The sequence below is a fragment of the Dermacentor albipictus genome, chromosome 1 (genome assembly GCF_038994185.2).
Source record: "Dermacentor albipictus isolate Rhodes 1998 colony chromosome 1, USDA_Dalb.pri_finalv2, whole genome shotgun sequence".
Lineage (NCBI taxonomy): Eukaryota > Metazoa > Arthropoda > Arachnida > Ixodida > Ixodidae > Dermacentor > Dermacentor albipictus.
In genome coordinates this window covers 37,258,653-37,279,236 of record NC_091821.1, presented here as the reverse complement: position 1 = coordinate 37,279,236, position 20,584 = coordinate 37,258,653, and the positions used below count along the sequence as shown (strand labels likewise).

The 20,584-nt window shown below is 42.0% G+C and overlaps 1 protein-coding gene across 5 annotated transcripts in view; it reads left to right on the top strand.

Moving 5' to 3' along the window:
- The window catches only part of Sec31 (secretory 31), a 189,609-nt gene that overhangs the window by 80,888 nt on the left and 88,137 nt on the right, over window positions 1–20,584 (top strand). For all 5 annotated transcript variants that reach the window (XM_065430740.1, XM_065430739.1, XM_065430738.1 and 2 more), the window contains 2 exons: window positions 2,959–3,085; window positions 13,877–14,022. In XM_065430740.1, the coding sequence (XP_065286812.1) occupies window positions 2,959–3,085; window positions 13,877–14,022 (273 nt within the window). The remainder of the gene's footprint in view (window positions 1–2,958; window positions 3,086–13,876; window positions 14,023–20,584) is intronic.

Sequence of the window (20,584 nt, the reverse complement as noted above, 5' to 3'; positions counted from 1 at the left end):
AGCTCATATTAGAAAATATTTGCTTCTGTATTCATCTCCTTTTTATTCGTATTTAGGATGTCCGACTCGACTTGCAATTTTTTTGAAGACATTTTATTTGCTGTGCATATTACTAACCGCTCCCTTCTATTCTCTTTTTAATAACATAAACACGACTCCTTATTATTCAAACAGGATTAAGTCTTTTTTTTTATTTATTTCATATGGTTACTGGAGAGTGATAGCATTGGGCGACGTGGTTTCAGCCTGTCTTGACATAAAACGTAGTTCTGCATCACTCAGGGAATTTTGCAAAGGCACTCAGGGAAAACTTGAAAAACTCAGGGAATTTGGAAATGTCAACTTGGTAGACACCCTGATGTAGCAACCATTACACTTACATCGAACAAACAGCGATTCCTGATAAATCGAACGTCAAGCAGCGGAAAAGTGCCCCCAGAAGTTGGCTTTCCCTCGCGGTGGCGGGGAAACCCGGCGGCGTGGCTCCATCCAACCGCTCTCCCTACCGTGACCGCACTGCCTCGGACGAGCCGTCAACACCCCTCTGCAAAAAAAATTGATCCTGGCCCGCCCGCAGCGCTTGCTCAGACAGCCTACCAGAGGGTCTTGTGCCCTCATCGTGCAAGATGGAAAAAGTGCGAGTTGTCTCGCTGCTTTTCTGGTTCATTATGTGTGCGCCTTGTGGGCCTTCTCCCGCAGTGTTGCCGTGATGAAGTGGCAGAATTCGTCTTTCGCCGTCAAGCGCGAAATCATAAATTGAGTCGAACGCGGTGAGAAGTCAGATGTCCTCGTAGTATGCAAGATTCCGAGGAGCACTCTCAGCACGATCTTGAAGAATAAGGGGAAGGTTAGGGCTAAAGCAGCCAAACTCGTGACGCAATGCCCATGGTGCCCGACGCGTATGCACGGCCATGTCATACAAAATAATGCAAAAGGCCTACAAAATAATGCAAAAGGCATACATAAACGTTTGTGTTTTCGGGTATGAAAAGTTGCTTGTGGGATGCTATTTCAAATCTACCTAGTGTCTTAGCGAATGTTAAGTTGTTGTGGAACTTTAAACTGTGACTACCTGCTTTTTCAGTCTTGGTGATCTGGCTTTCTTCTATCATCTATTTGATGCATATAATTGAGCTTATGATGACAGAGGCAACGAAGATTGACTAAGGTTTTCTTGTTGCCCCCTAAACATAATGCTATATTGTTTGATAAAATTAAATAGTAATATAATGCAAGGATTGTTCAGTTGCTGGAAGGGTTGTTATGATACAGGCATAGTGGTAGGAAGCATTAGTAATGCCCAGAAATACTGCTTCAGTAGTAGACAGAATGGAAACAGTGTTACAAGTAGAAACTCCGAAGGGCACTGAACTCAATATTGTTGCTGTTTTGTCAGTTTAAGAAGTCTAAACGTTTAACAGAAAAGGCCACAGAGCATTCAGATTTTCCATTCCTGTTGTACACGGTGTGCCAATATGAAAGGGAACACTGAATTTGCATTTGAAGCCAGCAAGTTCCATTGTGTATGCTCGTGATGAGAAAAAGTTGCATGAGTGCAATTCTCCAACAGGTGAACAACATATAGCAAATAGCTGTGAATAAGGTTCCGACTTGCACTTTCAAGAATCACGCTTTCAAGACAGATGAAGTGCTCCCTTTTATATTGGATGTGCATGTACATGCACTCTAAAGGGTACTATATTGTGTATGAATATAACTGAATACTATATAATTAAACTGGTGCAAAAATATCTGCATCCAAAGGAATCAGTTCACAGCTGTCCAGAATCCATATTTTCTAACAATCCATTTCATTTTCCATTTTGTGCTCCCTTTGTCATAGGAGTGGATATTGTTGCTGAGATCAGCTACTTGGCACAATGCACGATAAGGAAAGAAAAACAGAAAATGAAATTAAACAGTAGTGGCAATGATGTAAGCTGTTGTGTGTGAATCAGTGGTTGGCGGCGTAGACAAGGGCTCTGGTCTTGGCTATGCTTGGCACCAGCCAGCTGTCCCCATGATCACGTAATCTTCTCACTGAGCCCTACTCAGTGCATATATACAGTTGAACCTCTTCTTAGGTGCGGATATCTTAGAGCACCACTGTGTGCCATGACTTCAAAAAAATTATAACACATTCAGACATCTTATTTAGAGCTTTTACTGACATATTTTTGGTAGCAGTGACCTTTCGATACCATCTATGTTATTTTACTTGAAAGCACTATAGTTAGCTGATTCAAATACTGTTGCAAAATGTATGAGCAATGGGTCTTGAAGTTAAGTGCACTTATGGAGAGTGCACTCGGTTTTAAGTGCACTTTCCCAAATCTAAACGTTGCAAGTGGAGTGTACTCGCAGCATGCACTCCGGTCCGACTGCATTGACGGAATGCACTTTGCTGGTCGAGTGTGTAGCCTCGTCGCCAGCGGTTTCAACAATACAAAATGTAATGCATAGAAAAAGGACACAGAAGTTCATTCTAGCTGTTGAACAGCTTTTAACAAAATAATCGGAACTCGCTGATATTCTGTTCTAGTAGGATCAAAAGCCGCCTATGGCACACCACCATCTTGTTCTGGATTGGCTAGGCATTCGTCTTGGCTGGCCGGCCTTGACTTGTAACGCTCTTATGATAAAAATATTTTCGGTTTTTGTTGAGTAAATATAGATTAAGATGGCTTTTTATTTATAATAGAACTAAAGTAGTCACTTTTTAGAAGGTTTTTAAATTTTAATATACATTTAAAAAAAACATGATTATAGTCTGTCACCATTTTTTTTTAGCCCGAGTGCGCTTTGTTCTACCGTTTAGCATTGCGTAGCCTAAAGTGTCACTTAAGGTTCCGAAGTGCACTCCCCATCCCCGTAAATGCTCTTAACTTGCCCGCTTGACAGGGGTATTAGAGGGGATATTTGTTGGCGTGAATAATAGTTCCATTGTTTGTTCGACAGCTCATTTCAGCGGTTGTGCACTCCAACTGGGTGAATGTCGTGGAAAACTGTGAAATCAACTGCTGGAAGGAGGCCCTGGCAGCTGTACTTACCTATGCCAAGCCTGAGGACTTTGCAGTACTTTGTGGTGAGCTGTACTCCCGGCTTCTACATTTTGTGAAAAATGGTGACAAATGTGCAGCACACAAAAACAACAAAATGAGTACTGGCTAGCACACTTCTACCATGTATTTTTGCATAAGGGCTGCACCCCCAACTTTGGGCCTGGGTATTTCAAAAAAAAAAAGAAAAAAGAAGAAAAAAAAGAAAAAAAATTGTGTACAGTCGCCGACGGATTTTTTGGACTCCAAAAAAAAAAAATATCTTGTGGGCCGCCATGTTGGATCTTCTGCTGGCTTTCCCAGGCATAGCTTCCAGTGGCCCACTCTATAGCCTCCAAGATCAGGATGTGCATGCTTTCAATAGAGAGCATGTGACATAGTTTCTAAATAAATACCCTAGAGGGAAATGTGGCGCTAGTGTCTACAGGTGTTCTCCTCAGCATTGCCTCGACCTATATGGGAATGATGGAAAGTACAGGCTTTGGATTGACTTTAATCTTTAGACTAGTGGCATTTGCTTGCGGCGCAGTAAACGAAGCTATACTCAAATACTTTCGCCTAAAATATAATTTTATTTCTGCAGTATCTTATATAATGCACAATACATTCCATGAACTTTGTATGGCTTTGAGATTGAAGCACGGTTTAACACCAGGGCACACCAGGGTATGCATTATTCTACAATTCTGTTCCTGATATAGTGCCCGTGAATAATTATTTATTTATTTTTACAACAGCAATAACAACCGTGCATGTACTTATATAAAAATACTCAAGTATTTATGGAAATAAAAGTTTTGTGGTGTGAGAAAGTGTTGTACCTTTTGCAAATGCGAGACTTTTCTTGCAGACGACAGGCACTTGCAAGCTCTCTCGCTCTTTCGAAAGGCTGCGTCGGCTGTCACGATCGCTGAACGTCTTCACATACTTTTAAGCACATCTGCTGCAGTTCTAGCTAGGACGCGTGTGGTCTCCTACGAGTATGCTTCATTACATTTTATATTGACGTACCGATTCTGAAGCGTGCGCCAGCAGCTATTATGGCATGCCTTTGCACTTACACCCATTTCGCGACAGTAGACTGCAGCCAGGAAGCAACAACCTTTCCTATCACAAGTAAGTTTGTGTTCTCAAATGTCCTGAAACACACATTTCAATGAGCACATAAATTAGCAATGCGTAATGAAGCCCTCAATTAAATTTGATTGTCAAGCCACTATAAGTACAACTGTCTATCTCTTGTGTAAGTAGTGCCTTCTTTTTGCTCTTCTGAAGTTTGATAAAGCATGTAATGCTGCAGCGCCAACGTAACACATTTAACAAACCAAGGTCAAAACAGCCAAAACACATTCTTTCAACGTTTACAATGCCGTCGCTTTCTAGTCAGGGCTTCGTCACCACACCATGACACAAACATTGTCCCAGCCGCTGGCCCAGCGCACTATCGCCACTTCGAGCAACAGAAAAAGGCAGAGAGCTTTGTGTCGCACTGTCCCACTGCGGATTTTAGCTATTGCGCTTGGAGCGAAACCAAAACTGCCAAAAAATACCTGTAGACTAGTTCGCCAGACAACAGAATACCAATCCATAGCCTGTACTTCCTACCATTCCCATGATAGTTGTACAATCGCGGTGCCAGATTTCCCTCTGGTTATACATAGTAATGTGACGCTCTATGGCAAGTGACATCTTCCAGTCTCGGAGGCCATGCCCACACTTCCTTGGCTGACAAAACACTGAGGGATGGCACTTTTTGTTGTTTATTTCTTTTTTTCAGTCAGTACCATTGTCATAATGTCGATATCTTGGTCAGCACTATCGTCATTCGGGATCCATTTTTATTAATTTATTTATAGTATTGGTTGCTATTTGCACATGGTGCGTCCACAGAGCAGAGTGTTTTGTAGAAGATGTCGCATCTTTATGTGCATGTGCACCTTTGCATTTGTGTGATCGGCACCACCTCGTGTGCCTTCGTGAGAGCCAAGCGGTGCGAAGAAATGGGGCTCGGTTCTTCAATCCCCATGGCAATCTCCGGCAACGGAGATGGCATATTGCCAACACCCCGGGGTGATGCTCTTGTCAGACTGTATACGGAGACGGCGGCACTCTTGCACAAATCCAAGAAAATCTGATTGCCTCTAAGCGTAGTATGAGGCAGGGCATTATTAGAGATTCTTTTAAGCTGTTCTAAACCTAATAAACTTTATTTTTTGGCTGAACAAGTTTTTCGAATTGTTCAATTTTTTGGACAATTTTTTGGTCCCCACTAGGTTTGGAAAATCGGCCGGCAACTGTATGGACCACATCCTCTTTTTCAAAAACAATTAGCAGCACAGTCTGTGCAAGGTATCGACGTGGAACATAGAACTGTATTGGTCTCCTCTTTAGTTGTGTCCACAATTGATATTGTTTTGGTGGGAAGCTTCTCACCTGAACTGTTGTCATCATCATGAAATTTGTTTTTCGGTGCTCCATGACTGCGGCTTATACAATTACGCTTTATGCCTGCACCTTCTTTTGTAGACAGCTTGTTTCATTGCACTGTGCCCAGAGGTTTCCTGCGCTTTGTGCTTGCATCGTTGCTGCTGTGCTGGCCGAAAAGTGTGTGGGTATTATTGACCACAACATTCTGTTCACATCTTGTGGGCAAATGTTAGTGCTTTTTTTTTTTCCACGCAACCTTGTGTTTGAGGTCAGCTTTGAAAAGTGCAGCATTGGCACACATAGAGGTGTGCCAGTTGATTTGATTTTTTCCACACTTGACTGTTAGAAAGAAGCCTGTTGACTAAACACCAGCAAAATCCATATCTTAGCATTCTGCGACTGTTGGGCTGTGCATATGTGTTCGTGCAGCCTATGTGCACCATTTCACCCGCCGTGGTTGCTCAGTGGCTATGGTGTTGGGCTGCTGAGCACGAGGTCGCGGGATCGAATCCCGGCCACGGCGGCCGCATTTCGATGGGGGCGAAATGCGAAAACACCCGTGTGCTTAGATTTAGGTGCACGTTAAAGAACCCCAGGTGGTCAAAATTTCCGGAGTCCTCCACTACGGCGTGCCTCATAATCAGAAAGTGGTTTTGGCACGTAAAACCCCAAATATTATTATTATGTGCACCATTTATGGCATTGCCCACAGGCTCTCCGCCTTATATGTACTGTGCATATTTGTGCAGTGAGCTTTCTGATAACTTTTGCCCCAGCTGAAACGTACATGGTGCTATCGATTGAAGCATTTCCTTTGTCTTGCATGAAATCGCCTGTAGCTCTTCCATCGTGCAACCCTAAGTGCAGCATGATATCTTAGCCTGCGTCCGAGAACGGCTTGATTTTGTAAAAGCATGCTTGCTGTAAACCATGTTTCAGCTGCTCCAGCTACATGATGAATAAGATGGCATGCGAAGCTAAAATAAAGGCTTCCCAAAATCCTTCCACATGGCTGCAGGCATGCCTGTTTTTCAAAGCTGATACAAATTTATTTACTTCTTATTCATACGTACCAAGGTAGCCCTTTGGCTATGGCTTTGTGTTGCTGAGCACAAGGGCGCACATTCAATACCTGCCACAATAGCCTCCAATGGGGACAGAATGCAGAAATGCTTGTGTACTCTGCTTATAGTACAGGTTAAAGAACCCCATGTGGTCAAAATTAATCCATAGGCCTCCACTACGGTGTCCTTCATAACCTGCTATGGAATTTCGGGACGTTAGACTCTGCAATCTAATTTTAAATACACTTTTTACTTGTGTAGTTACTGCAGTCAAGAAATTTGAACCAATATTTATGTTAAAAAGAAATTCCGTCCCTACTCAAGAGTTGCGGTGTTTATTTCGGATAATCATATTGCTGCTTATTAATATGCTTGTAAATCTCAAGAAAATTTTCAAAACTTGTTCATCTCAGTCAAGCTCTCCATGCCTAGGACAATCTGTATATTCAATTAGTGATGGAACAGCCGTGCCAATTGTGGGCAGATTGCTCCAAGAGCGGGCCTTTGTGCCATCTTATTCAAAAACAGCATTTTAGTGGAAAAGTGTGCCAAACCTGTGCTAAGGGAAGTATTAGATCAGAAGCCTTGATCCATTGATGCTGCCTCTCTAGTAAAACTGAAACCAAAACCCTGAATCATGCCGCCGTTGTCGCTAGCGAAGTCAACGGAGGGTTCATAGCTACGGACTCTTTGGTGTACTGTCTTCTTTGCCATTTGTGCTGTAGTTTGGTACTCCTTGAAGCAGCATGGTACAGAGCTCACTCAAGGAGGATGTAGGCTGAAAAAAAAAGACTCGGATTAGGTTTGATCGCATATTGTTCAGCATTGTTGTTGATGGTCGACTGTGGGCACATAATTTGTTTATTACTTGCTCAGGACCTTCCCTGTAATGCTGGAGCTGTTCACGCCACGAGACTTCCTTTGGAAATGCATAACCAAGCTGCCCAGATGTTATCTAGTAGTACTAGTGTTGCAACATGTAATGGAATGATTCTTTCAACTGGAGTGTAAGCAATGACTATTTAAGACATCTGAGCATGGAAAATATTTTTTTTGTATGTGTGTTGATGATTCTTTGTCGCCATCAGGATCCCCTCTTTGTTGAATGCCGAAGTGCTACAGCTTCAGTGGTCTTGCATTCTTCAGATGCCGTTTGTGTGAATTATGCCACTGTGTGTGTGTGTGCATCCAATGTGTGGAGCATGTTATGTGCAAGAAACAGTCCATAAGCTGCAAATATGTCCCATGCAGTGGATTGGCATGTTCCTCTTTACTACATTCCTTGCGGCAAGAACACATGTTGACAGCTGGCAAACTTATGCATAATGCAGCGAGTACTCGTACATTGCAAGCAGGCATGTCCAGTTTCGGTGTTGTTTTACAGGGATACTAAAGAGAAGAGTCAATTTAGTTTAGTATTTTTTAAAAACTCTATTTGCCTGAATTTTGCAATGGTAGATTCATTATTAGCAGAGAACACAAAGTTCAGTGTTCCATTTTTGAATTTTGTGCCACAGCCACACTACTTGCATGGCAGTGTGACATCAAATTTCAAAGGTATTTTTTTAATATTTGGGCAGGCGTAGATCCATAAATGCCTTTGAACATTGCTCAGTTTAATCTTTGGCTTCTTTAGAATACCAAATAGTTTATCTTTGCCGATAAAGAATTAGTCAAATCTCGTTATAACAAACCTCGATTTAACGAAGTTCGCGATGTAACCAACTACAGTCGCCGACCGTTTATTCGGACCTCACGGGGACTGCGGAAATGACCGAATAAACAGGTGTCCGAAAAAGCAGATTAAGAAAGAAAACAAAAAAAAAGAAATACTTTATTTCCACACACTTATTCGGGCTCGGCAGTAGGCTTGAAGAAATCGTGAATGCGCCGTTGCATGCTGTTCCATTTACGCGCAGTCAGATAAACCTGAATCTCGGAGAGGGTCGTACGGTCACTATAGGCGGCTGAAAGCACAGTCGCTGCTTGTACATGCTCCGCATGCGACGGTAGCGTAGCACATGGTGCGTCATCTTCCGACTCAGAGTCATCGTCTGGCGACGCAGCAGAAACCTGACCAATGATCTTGCCGTCATCGAGTTCTGTGCGTGTCAGTACAGCATGTCAGCACCTGTGAAACTGTGAAATCAGACGGGTGTCCGGAATCGCAATGCAACCGCTGCGCAGGTCCCCGCAGAACATTTTCGGCGTCAGTAGGGAGCACATCGGAAGGCGACAAATCCTAGGCCTCCCGGCACCCGCTTGCTGGCATGCTCCAGCGCAGTCTGCGCGGGCACTGTCGGCGCCATTAGATACTTGACGCAATGTTTCCATATGCCGCGTTTCATCACCGCAACCTCGACACAGCACACAAAGCAAACATCACCATGCCGTTATGCCAGTCGCACAAACGAAAAACGTGGCCTACTCGCAGCGTCGTGCACGAAGTAACAAACAAATCGGCTGCTGGATTGTCTTGACATGGCTTACTAGGCTGAGACCAGAACTGCTGTAGCTACGAACCAGGCAGAAACGATGATGATGAGCGGGGATTTGCAGTAGCGCCAACTCGTGGAGCAGCAAGGAGGCTCCGTTCAAAACAAAAATGTCGTTCAGCAAGTCGAACCATGCACCGACTCTGACCTTTGCATGGTGCTCTCGATCGAGTTGGCTCAAGGAGTGTCCGAAAAATCAGAAAGAGGTTGCAAGGTGTCTGAACTTTCAGCAGTTGTTATACATTATGGTCTATGGGGAGAATGGCGGTACCGCAAAGCAGACCGAATAATCGAGCATGTCCGAATTTTTGGAGTCCGAAAAATCACTTGGCGACTGTATTTTAATTTGCATTTATTTTTTGCAATTTAACGAAGTAACTTCATGACAGTTCCGATTGAACGAAGTTTTTGGCTATTTCAATCATTTGTTTGTAGCCTGTATGGCTAGTAAGTCTAGCAAAAAACAATGTCAGCCGAGGTAAAAGTTACCATTTCAAGTGTCCTTCTGCATGAAAAGTTTCAGCGATAAAACTGCTGTCAAAGCACGCACATCGGGACATGATAGGCAGCAATCACCACTGCGCCACTTGTCGCGTTGCTAAACAGCTCGGAGAAACGTGAGACCTGACCATTCCTTCTGTGCAAGGAGGATGGGGAGGGAGTGAACGCACGGTAATGTGATCAAGCGCGCCCTGGGTGTGGGGTGGAGGGGGGCGGGAACATGCACCTATCTGCCTTCTCCTCTGCGCGCACATCCATGGGCAGGTCATGTGCCTTATCGATCTTGGAGTTAATCTCACTGTGGCAAGCTGAAATGGATGGTGCTTTCACGCACATTTCGTTATTCCCGCTCGTCTAGTGTTGGCGGTTGCGTAATCTCAAGTTTGTGAGACACAATATGAAGCGCTCGCTCGTGCGGTGACTTAGAGTTCATGGTCATTGAGCGAGATCTGTTAATGTTTGCCTGACTGCGAGTTACACCAATAAAACTACAAACCTTACTTCGTGTAGTCTCTGTGCTATCGCCATCAATGCTCCACCTTCCTGGAATAAGTGACTTCTTCTTTTTCTTTTTTTTTTTGGCTCAGGACCAATATCCGTATCTTTTTACACTTTTGTTTTCAATTTGCGGGCGCCGGCTGCGGGTGCTAAATACGCAAAAAAATTTAAAAATTTAAGGCACCACCGATGTAATAGACGCAAATCTTGGACGTAGGGAGCCACATTGACGCATTGCTCTCGGTGTGATCTGCACCGCACATGCCGGCGCTCATAACCGCACTATTATGGCCTGACCTTCTTGCGAGTAGTTTATCAATGCTGAGAAGATATTATCGACCTGGAAGGCTCTCTGAATTTATGCAGTTGTTTTTAATGCTGAAACTTTAAAACCTCGGATTAACTAAATTTGCAATTTAACGAAGTTTTTCGCTGCAAGTGCAACTTCATTATATCGAGGTTCGACTTACCTAGGCCCGATCAGATGTCATCAAAATCCATGTCAAGGTGAACAAGTGCAGCAACTTCAAGGTGGTGTCACTACCTGACTTTAGTTTAGTTTTTGCACTCTTTCTCACTAACCAAGCCTCCACTCACTGTAACAGTGGATTTTTTGGCATTACCAGTACTACAGCTAAAATAATTTCTCCTACATGTGACAGCAAAAAATCACAGCAAAGCCAAAACGTTTCGTGCTTATTTGTGCCTTTAAAGACACTATTCTTGTGTTTACTGCCGTGCATAGCACAGCGTTGGCAGCGTGCCTTCATGACTGCGTAGTCGCCATCCATGATCACGTCCATAGCGGCTACGGTTTCATTCGCAGCAGTTGCATCAGTAGTTTCGCATTGACTTGGTGCATGCATAGGCCGCATACCTTCATGACTGTTTAGTTGCCATCTATGATCGTGTCGATAGCGACTGCAGTTTCGTCCTCAGTTGCAGCAAACGGTACTTTCATTTTGACTCTGAGCTTGCATCGGCGATGTACCTTCAAAACCACAAGGTCTCTGACCATGATCGCATTGACAGCGGCTGCGCTTTCGTCCGCAGTGGTTACAGCAAACAGTAGTTTCGCTTTTACTCCGTGCAAAGCTGTTGAGGATGAAGAGCACCATCTACATCGCAATGGATTCCGACCTGGCGACACTGGCGTGAAAAGAATTGGGATGTTCGCACGGTAGTGAAAAGCATGTCTCAGATGAAGACGTGCGCCACGGCCACGCTACGAAGGAAGTCACGAGTCCTTCACCACTGTGAGCTCTAATCAGTCACTAGATAATGAGAATTGCAGCTTCCACACTGCTTTTATGCAAAATAGAAACAGGATTTGCCGATTCATTCAATAAATAAGATCATGTTGACATAGTAAGCATTTGTTTATTGTTTTCTTGATACCCACGATAATTCAAAATTTGGTTAATTCGGACATTTAATTCGAAGCTGTGAAATCCAAATAAACGATGTTTTACTGTATATGCTGCATGCTTATCCACGCCGTATATGCTGGTTATAGTGCTACACTATTCAATCAATAAAGTTGCTCACACCAGGTCTTGCATTCTTGACAAAATTATTCCTCATAATTTTGAGAATGACAGACCACAAACATATGTCATAAAATATAAAATTCACAGCACATGCCTCTTAAATCTTCTCATGCTCATAAATATTAAATGCAGAAAACAATATTTGTGCTCAAACCTGAAAGGGATGCAATTTTACTGGTGTGGCTCCTTAGGGGCAGCATAGTGGCGCCTATGCAATGTCATTACAGGCCTTACATGGCTTGTTAAAGCTTTTAAAGCTGCCAGAAATTTTGGTGCACGCGGGTATGTCATGTCCACATTAGTTGGATCCGTGTATAGTTAGAACACTGTCCGAGTAGTTCAGGCGCAACGCTAAACCTTTCTATCGCACTCAATGCTTCGGTGTTCAGCCGAAACTGCCAATTTTTTGTGCTGGCAGGTCACACTTATGTGTTCTGTAACATTGAGAACTCGGGAATATGGGAACATTAAACAATAAAGGTCAAACTGGACACCCAGACAAGCCTAGATAAGGTTAGCATGAATGCATCTTTGACTTAATAATAGACCAATAAAAACATACCAGTACTGGGTTAAGTAAAAGAGAGAGATAAAAGAGATGAGAAAGGTAGGGAGGTTAACCGGAAAGTAATATCCGGTTTGCTACCCTGCACTGGGGAAAGATTACGTAACTTATTCACAATGCAAAAAAATGTGAATAAAGTTGGCTTCCGTTCATTCGGCCTTGACAGAGCTAAATTAAATAGTGAATTATCCGGTGAGTTGAATTGACACACAGGCTGAAAAGACAGCCAAACACATTGCTGCTGCATTTGGTAGTGTTTACTCTAGTCTAATGTGTCCCCATATCTAATGTACACCCACTTCTAACACACCTGATTAAGAAAAGAAAAAGAAGAAGCATGCCTTCGACTGAATCAAGAAATACGGTGAAACCGGCAGTGTTTATTTTCATGAAATGGAAATGAGTTAACTAATGTGTGTTGTCATAAACCTCAAACAGCCTTCTAGTGCTGTCTATGGATCACATCATGTTTCCTTCCTTGCCTTGTACTACGTTTGATGTTCCCCTTTTGTTGAACCATTCCACTAGTCGCAAATGGGATGGTAGCCCATCATACCTAGACTAAGCACTTTGCCAGTTCGTCCTGCAATATGTAAAACTATCCGGAATGCTGAAAACATGTGACCCGACTCTGTTGCCACTAGCTTAGCATGTAAAATAATTTATCTTTTGAACGAGCTTTTGTAACTAAAGCATGAAAGCTGTGCATTGTTTTTGCCATTTTATGTGAAAACTTGTTCGTTCATTCACCACCTTGTGAAGACAGTGGAGATGATGCTGGCTCTCATGGTAGGCTGTTGCTAATGCTGTGAATACCGTCTTGGTTTCATGTTCACTTGTGTCACAGGGGCAATTTTAGGGCTAATTTTCTCAGGGAAAATGGTAGGCATTAGAATCGAGTAAATACAGTGATAATTCACTGCGAGTTCCCATTTCTGCTCTTAAATCTGCCAAAGCAGGTAAAAAATCAGCATTTTCGGCTGCAGATAATGTGACTTCTATGCATTCACTGTCTCCTAGCAGTGGCAAGACAAGCTGCAGCCCTTGGCGTCAAGATTGGGGTTACCATTGGTGTAAGGAACATGCATGCTGTCCAGTAGAGTTCAAATTATTTGGCAAGGGACAGTTTTATGATTGAAATAATGAAAACTTTGCCCAATAGAAATGAATGGGTTCTGGCAGGGACCTTTGGTCGGGATTGAATTGACCTAAATATCGAAGTAACCAGAGTCAAATTAACTGAGGTCAACTGCAGCAGTAAATGGGAATTCTGGCGCATATACTACAAGTCTGAGTATGACAGCTAATGTGAATGGTTTTGTTCTGGTTTCCTCTCTAAGTGCTGGGGAATTTTTGAAAATTTCAGAAAACTGGCCTTGTAGTTCGGTGATATGGGTTTGAAAAAAAGCCTTCCTCAAAACTGTTTTGCATCAAGGGGAGAGGCACACATACAGACACAACATTTCTTATTTAGACATTGCATAGGCCACATTTTTGCTAAATGTTTTGGTCTCTTAATTTGTACAAAATATATTATTTCAGCTGAGAAGATATGTGATTTGGAGTGAGGTATCAGCACTTTCTACTGTCTACTCTTGCTTGGGATAGGTTTCTTCTGAAAGCTGGTTCAATCTGTTAACGTTGCATTGCAAATAGGTGTACACTGGAGCACACCACGCAGGCTATAGTACTTTTCTGTTCTGGGCATTGTTCTTAGAGAGCCTCGGGAATCGGTTGGAGAACGAGAACACAGCACTGGTGCCATATGCAATGCTCTGCTATATCTGTGCGGGCAACTTGGAGAAGCTGGCGAGTTGCTGGGTGCGACTTCAAATAAAGGCTGATAGTCCACAGTCACTTCAGGTAAGTGTATGTATACGAGTCACTTTTGTCAGTGATTGCAGGGCACATAATAATAGATTTGGCAAGTCCTGTCATGTTTAAATATGTGGCTCTGCTTAGCGAATGTGTGTACGTTCTTGTGAATAAGATGTTGGAAGGCGCTATTATTATTATTATTATTATTATTATTATTATTATTATTATTATTATTATTATTATGTGCATGTGTTTTGAATAATTGAATATGAAATGAATTATTAACATCCTGTATCTTATTTATTTGGTTCTAATGCACACTTCTTTTTTAACCCTTTCATTGTTAGCTTTTTTGGGGGGGGGGGAAATGATGCAACCTCCAGCATTGTTTGTTTTTTCTCGGATATGATAAAACGGACACTACAGTTTATATTTGGTTATGTAAAAGGGAGAAAATGACATGGATAACGGCAAATGGCTCCTATGGTATGGTCCTCACATTTCTATCTGACATCAGTGACATGGCGGGACAGAAAAGTGAAAATGTACTGGCACATCAGTGACACTGAAAGGGTTAAGAAAAATTTAGTGAAAAATGGCATGCATGGTCTAAAATGAAACAAAGACTACAGTAGCGGCAGGTTATCATATTGGAATGAAAAAGTTCTATCAATCAATGTAATCCACATGTAATCCACGCAGCTGTATACTGTACTGCAGTGATTTGTGCCTGCTCCGTAAATTTGTTAGGCTATAGTGTATTCTAAACACTGAAGTTAGGCTGCTATAGTCTGCAAGGCGCTTAAGAAATGTGATGTCTTAAATGCCATAGATGGCACCAAAGATGTGTTGATCTGAGTAATTGATAGGAATAATGAGGACTCCAACAGCAATGATGAATGCTGCTCTGTCTACTATAGCTCAGATACAATATTTCTTTTTTCAAGGGTGAACAGATGACCATTACTCTTTCTCTTACCATGAAAAACTGGCAAGGGAAGAAGCAAGGACATTCTGTTAATAATTTCTCGATCTGTGAAAATGTGGGTGCATGTCACAAACAAAGATGTTGCGTTTTTCATATTTAACCATAAAAAAACTTGGTAGCTTGATTCACAAATCAAATACATAGTATCATCTATTTGGATTCTTAAATAATCAATATATAGTCAAATCTAGATTTATCGAAATTTGCAATGTAACAAACTATTTTTATTTCTCAGTCTTTGTTCTAGTGAAAATCATGCATTTTTTTTTTCAATTTAACGACACAATTTTGTGACACAGTTCCAATTTAACCAATTTTTCAGCCATTTCAAGCATGTACTTGGAGCCTGTATGGCTGGTAAATCTAGCAAAAACTATAAACATGTTGGCCGAAGAAAAAGCTACTTGCAAGCATCCTTCCACATGAAAATTTCAAGCGGCAAAAACATTGTGAAAGTGCTTGCACCGGAACGCAGTACGTAGGAAACAGCGTTGTGCCATTTTTCACAACTTGCAGAGGCCGCGACAGCTCGGAGTGCTCGAAGAAACGTGAGCTCACGATTCCATCAGCGCAAGGGGGATGGGCAAGGGATGAGCGTAGTAACATGACCGAGCACACGCTAGAGGGGGGAGGAGGGCAGTAGACGTGCACCTGTCCTCCCTTTCTCCCTAGGGCACATCTTCTCCTCTACCCTTGCTATAACTGCGCATGGCTGCCCATGTGTGGGCCATGCACCATATCTTGGAGGTAAGGGGAGATGCTACTCGAAACAACTTTTTCTTTAGTATTGTACTAGAGATTTAAAAATGTTGTCATTCATAGAGTATTTTTTTATGTACATTTCAAATGTTCATTAGTTTTTGTGTTGCGACTATATATTATTAGTGATGTCCTTAACAACTGCAAAATATAGTGATTTTGTATTAAATTCTTACTAAAAGCAACATGCTGTAGCTATTTAGCTCTTTGTAGAGACTGCAAAGTGCCGATATTTAAATTAGTGGAACTACAGTTAAACCTCAATATAACGAACTTCAGTAGAACAAACTTTTCTATATAACGAAGTATTTAACTTTTCCTAACCTCTGGTCCATAGAACACCATGTATTTAGAACCTCAATATAACAAAGTGTGTTTGTATGCGATTTCAATATAATTAATTTTCACTACCGCCGCAAAGGAATGCCAGGACAATAAATGGCAACTTCTGCAGACGCAGATGGTCAGATGATTGAATTACAAGCGGCTGCATGCATACGCACCTCTCAAATCATGGACTGCATGACAAGAGGGACCGTTGAAGTGAAGCGGCATCATGCTCAGTACACAGTCCAAGTGTGATAAGATCCTGTTGCACCCCGCCCACTGTGTGCTTTAGGTGCGAGTGAAATTGTGTGAGGGTGAGACAAGAAAGATGGTGGCTTCATGACTGCTGCCTTCCCATGCGAGCAAAGAGAAAGAAAGGGAGAGGAGCGAGCTTGCGGTAAAGCGATCAAGCACGCGCAAGAGGGCGTAGTGGGGGCTAAGCTGGTGCGCGTCTCCGCCGTGGCTGCACATGGCTGTTAGCGCGGCTAAGCGCATACGGCGCCACGCACCCTGCTTTATAGATAACCTGCTGCATGTATAAAGAGGGGGTGTGCCGAGACGTTGTGGCATCATGTAAGCTGTCTTCCCACGCGTTTAGTATAAGAGGTTGCGTAGTCTTGAGTCTCTATAGGCAGATGAAGCATTCGCTCCCCACTGCCAGCACTTTTTATGGTAGCATCGTACCAGTCCAAGCGACGCTATCAACCGCCGGGGTGAAGTGCACGTGAAATCGTGGCTGGCTTTGCTTAATTCGTACCACCGATGTGAAGATATCGTTGATCAAAATGAATTGTTTTCTGATTCAGATTTGCTTTTCTCGATTGCCGGATAATTTGGATAATACTGTGGCGCCTTTCCGTGTAAGAAATATCTATCAGCGACTGTACTTATTTGCATGAAAGGTCAAATTTCATTACAACGAAATTTCAGTATAACAAAGCAAACTGCGATTTTATCGACTTCTTTATAGCATGCTTTAATTGTATGCAAAAGAAGATTAGTCCACTTCAACTAATGTTTTTCACAATCTCGTGAAATATAACCTTCTACTTTCGCAACTGCTGGCAAGAGATATTGTAATTTCAAGTAGATATAAGCATTCTATATATCTTGAAGAGTATGTATGCCAAATTACGTTAGTATAGGACATTTATAAGTGCACTAGGTTATTCTCATGGAATTGTGAAATAAAATATGTTGAAGTGTACTAATCCTGTTTGCATATTTCCACTAATTACACATGCAGTTTGGATAGATATCGGCACTTTGCAGTCTACAAAGAGCTAAATAAGCTACAGCATGATGATTTTCATGGAAATTTAATACACAAGGAAGTGCCTCTAAAGATGGCTATATTTTGCAGTTGTGTGGGACATAACTAAAGAAATACGGCAGCTACACAAAAAATAATGACATATTTGACAACTCTATGAGTGGCAGTATCTTAAGATCTCTAGAGCAAATAACAAAAACTTCTTTTTCGAGTAGTATCTCCCTGTAATCTTCAGCAAGTGCAGGCCGAGGCGTTGGTGCCGTGCATTTTATTCTCACGAATCTAGTTGGCATTCGCATAAGTTCATGTTTCATAGGCACAGTGTGAAGCACTCACTCGCGTTGCAACACTGAGTGTTCTTGGTCATCGAGTGACCTTCGCCTGAACATCGATAAAACTATGAAGCTTACTTCGTGTAGTTCTCTTTGCTATTGCCATCAATGCCCTGCCTTTCTGCCAAAACTGTGACATTTCTTTTTTTGTTTCTTACAATGAATATCCATATTTTTTCGCACTTTTGTTTTTAATTTGAGGGCACCATCTGAGGACAGTTACGGGCATTTAAGTGTGGTTAGCTGTGGCGTCCAAAGTGTAAGGCGCCGTGCGACGCAAAACACTAATCTCGGGTGTCGTGAGCCACACTGATGCATTGCTCTTGGTGTGATCTGCACTGCGTGTGCTGGCACTCATAACCACACTTTTGTGGCTCAACCTTCTTGAGATTTGTTTATAAGTGAATATTGACAAGCTGCTATCCACCAGGAATGTTTTATGAACTTGAGAAATTATTTTTACTGCTGAAACTTTAAAACCTCGAATTAATGAAATTCGCAATTTAATGAAGTCTTTCACTGCAAATACAACTTCGTTATATCGAGGCTCAACTGTATTTAGCAAGATACTCAATGTCAATGCCAGTCTGTATGCAGCCTTTCCAAAGCACACAGTAAATTCCTACTGGCGAAAGGTCTGCCTGGGTCGGCGTGACCAGTTGAAAAAAGTGCAATACACAACAAGGATGACAAGAAACGGCATCAACAGCAGTGTTTTAAAATGAGTGAAGGAGTTCTTTCTTTGCTGCAAAGTCAAAAGGTGAGGGTTCTATAGGAAGTTTGGATCAAGCAATCGCAGGAAGACAACTTGCAGATGGATCATACAAAATCCTCATATGTGGGCTTGCAAATTGTGTTTAGATAGAAAATCATGCAAACCACAGGTGACATGCAAAGCTGCTGCCATTGTTTTTGTATTTCTGACAACTAGAATTAGGTAGAAAGCAACTGAATGAGACAAGTAAACTCCTGAAGTTGTACAGTAGCTGATTTCCTTACACAGAATTTGAGGCATCTGTGCTTGTCCTGAAATTATAATCATGAATTTTTGTTTTACATTAGATTATTGATATTTGTTTCTTAATAATTCAATATAAGAGCTACTGGCCATTATTTGCACACTATTAATATTCTATTGATTTTTTTTTTATTTTGTTGTACTTACCTAGTCATTAAAGCTGCATGTGGTTCCTAGCTCAGTGTTATGCTATGAAAGGTGTCTCCTTTTATAAATTTCTATTTCATTGTCTTTGCGACTGCCCCCTTGTATTTCAAAGAACATGAACTTTGATTGCGTTATCACAGCTTTCCCTTGTTTTACACATGGCATAAGCCAGAGCTTGTTCTGAAAAGAAAATCTTTCCTCAGTTCTTCTTGTTTTCTTTGGAAGAGTTTTCTGTTCATTTGTCGAAGATGCAGTAAAGTTGAGGGAGTAACTTGCACATTGGTAGTGGCAATGATGTAAGCTGTTATGTGTGACTCAGTGGTTGGCAGCATAGACAAGGAAGGACTCTTGGTCATTGCTGTCTGTGCCTTGCACCAACCAGCTGTCCCATGAGCACGTAATCTTCTCACTGAGCCCTACACTGTGAATATACATTTGTATCTCGTTTTTACCAAAGTTGCATCTGACACTAAAATACCTGGGTTACATCCGATATTTGTCATTATATATTTGTTAATGTTGATATCTGTGACAAGAATTTTAGAGTTACTTCTTTTTATTCATTAATTCATTATATCTATGTTTGTTATATTGAGTTGAGTTTAGAGCTCCTCCACTCTCTGCACAGGTGAATGCATGTGATGCATGTATATCTATCAATTGTGACACCATACCGAAAAGGTCACAGATGTTCAGGCATCAAACAAGGCAGAACAATAAAAAAAAGCTTGCAGTTTTGCCCGAAATGCAAAGCACTGATTGCGATAGCAAATTAGTAGATAGCTATACGAAGTAAACACCGCAGTTTTATTGGCCGTGTAACTCTGTAAACATTTGCTTCATCATCATCATCAGCCTATTCATGTCCACTGCAGGACGAAGGCCTCTCCCTGCGATCTCCAATTACCCTTGTCCTGCACCAACCGATTCCAACTTGCACCCGCAAATTTTCTAATTTCGTCGCACCATCTAGTCTTCTGCCATTCTCTACTGTGCTTCCCTTCTCTTGGTACCCATTCTGTCACCCTAATGGTCCAACGGTTATCTAGTCTGTTCATTACATGACCTGCCCAGCGCCATTTTTTTCTCCTAATGTCTATTAGAATATTGTCTATACCCGTTTGCTCTCTGGTCCAAACCGCTCTCTTTCTGTCTCTTAAAGTTATGCCTAGCATTCTTCGTTCCATTGCTCTTTGTGCGCTCCTTAACTTGTTCTCAAGCTTCTTTGTCAGCCTCCAAGTCTCTGCGCCGTATGTCAGCACCAGTAAAATGCACTGATTGTATACTTTCCTTTTCAATTATAACGGTAAGCACCCAGTCAGGAGCTCACAATGTCTGCCATATGCGATCCAACCCATTGTTATTCTTCTGTGAATTTCCTTCTCATGGTCAGGGTTCCCTCTGATTAGTTGACCTAGGTAAACGTACTCCTCCACAGACTCTAGAGACTGACTTGTGATCTTGAACTCTTGTTCCTTTGCCAGGTTATTTATCATTGTCTTCTGCATATTAATCTTCAGTCCCACTCTTACACTCTCCCTGTTAAGGTCCTCAATCATTTGTTGTAACTCGTCTGCATTGTTGCTGAATAAAACAATGTCATCGGCAAACCGAAGGTTGTTGATGTATTTGCCATCGATCTTTACTCCTAAGCCCTCCTTGTTTAATAGCTTGAATACTTCTTCTAAGCATGTAGTGAATAGCATTGGAGAGATTGTGTCTCCTTGCCTGACCCCTTTCTTTATAGGTATTTTCCCACTTGT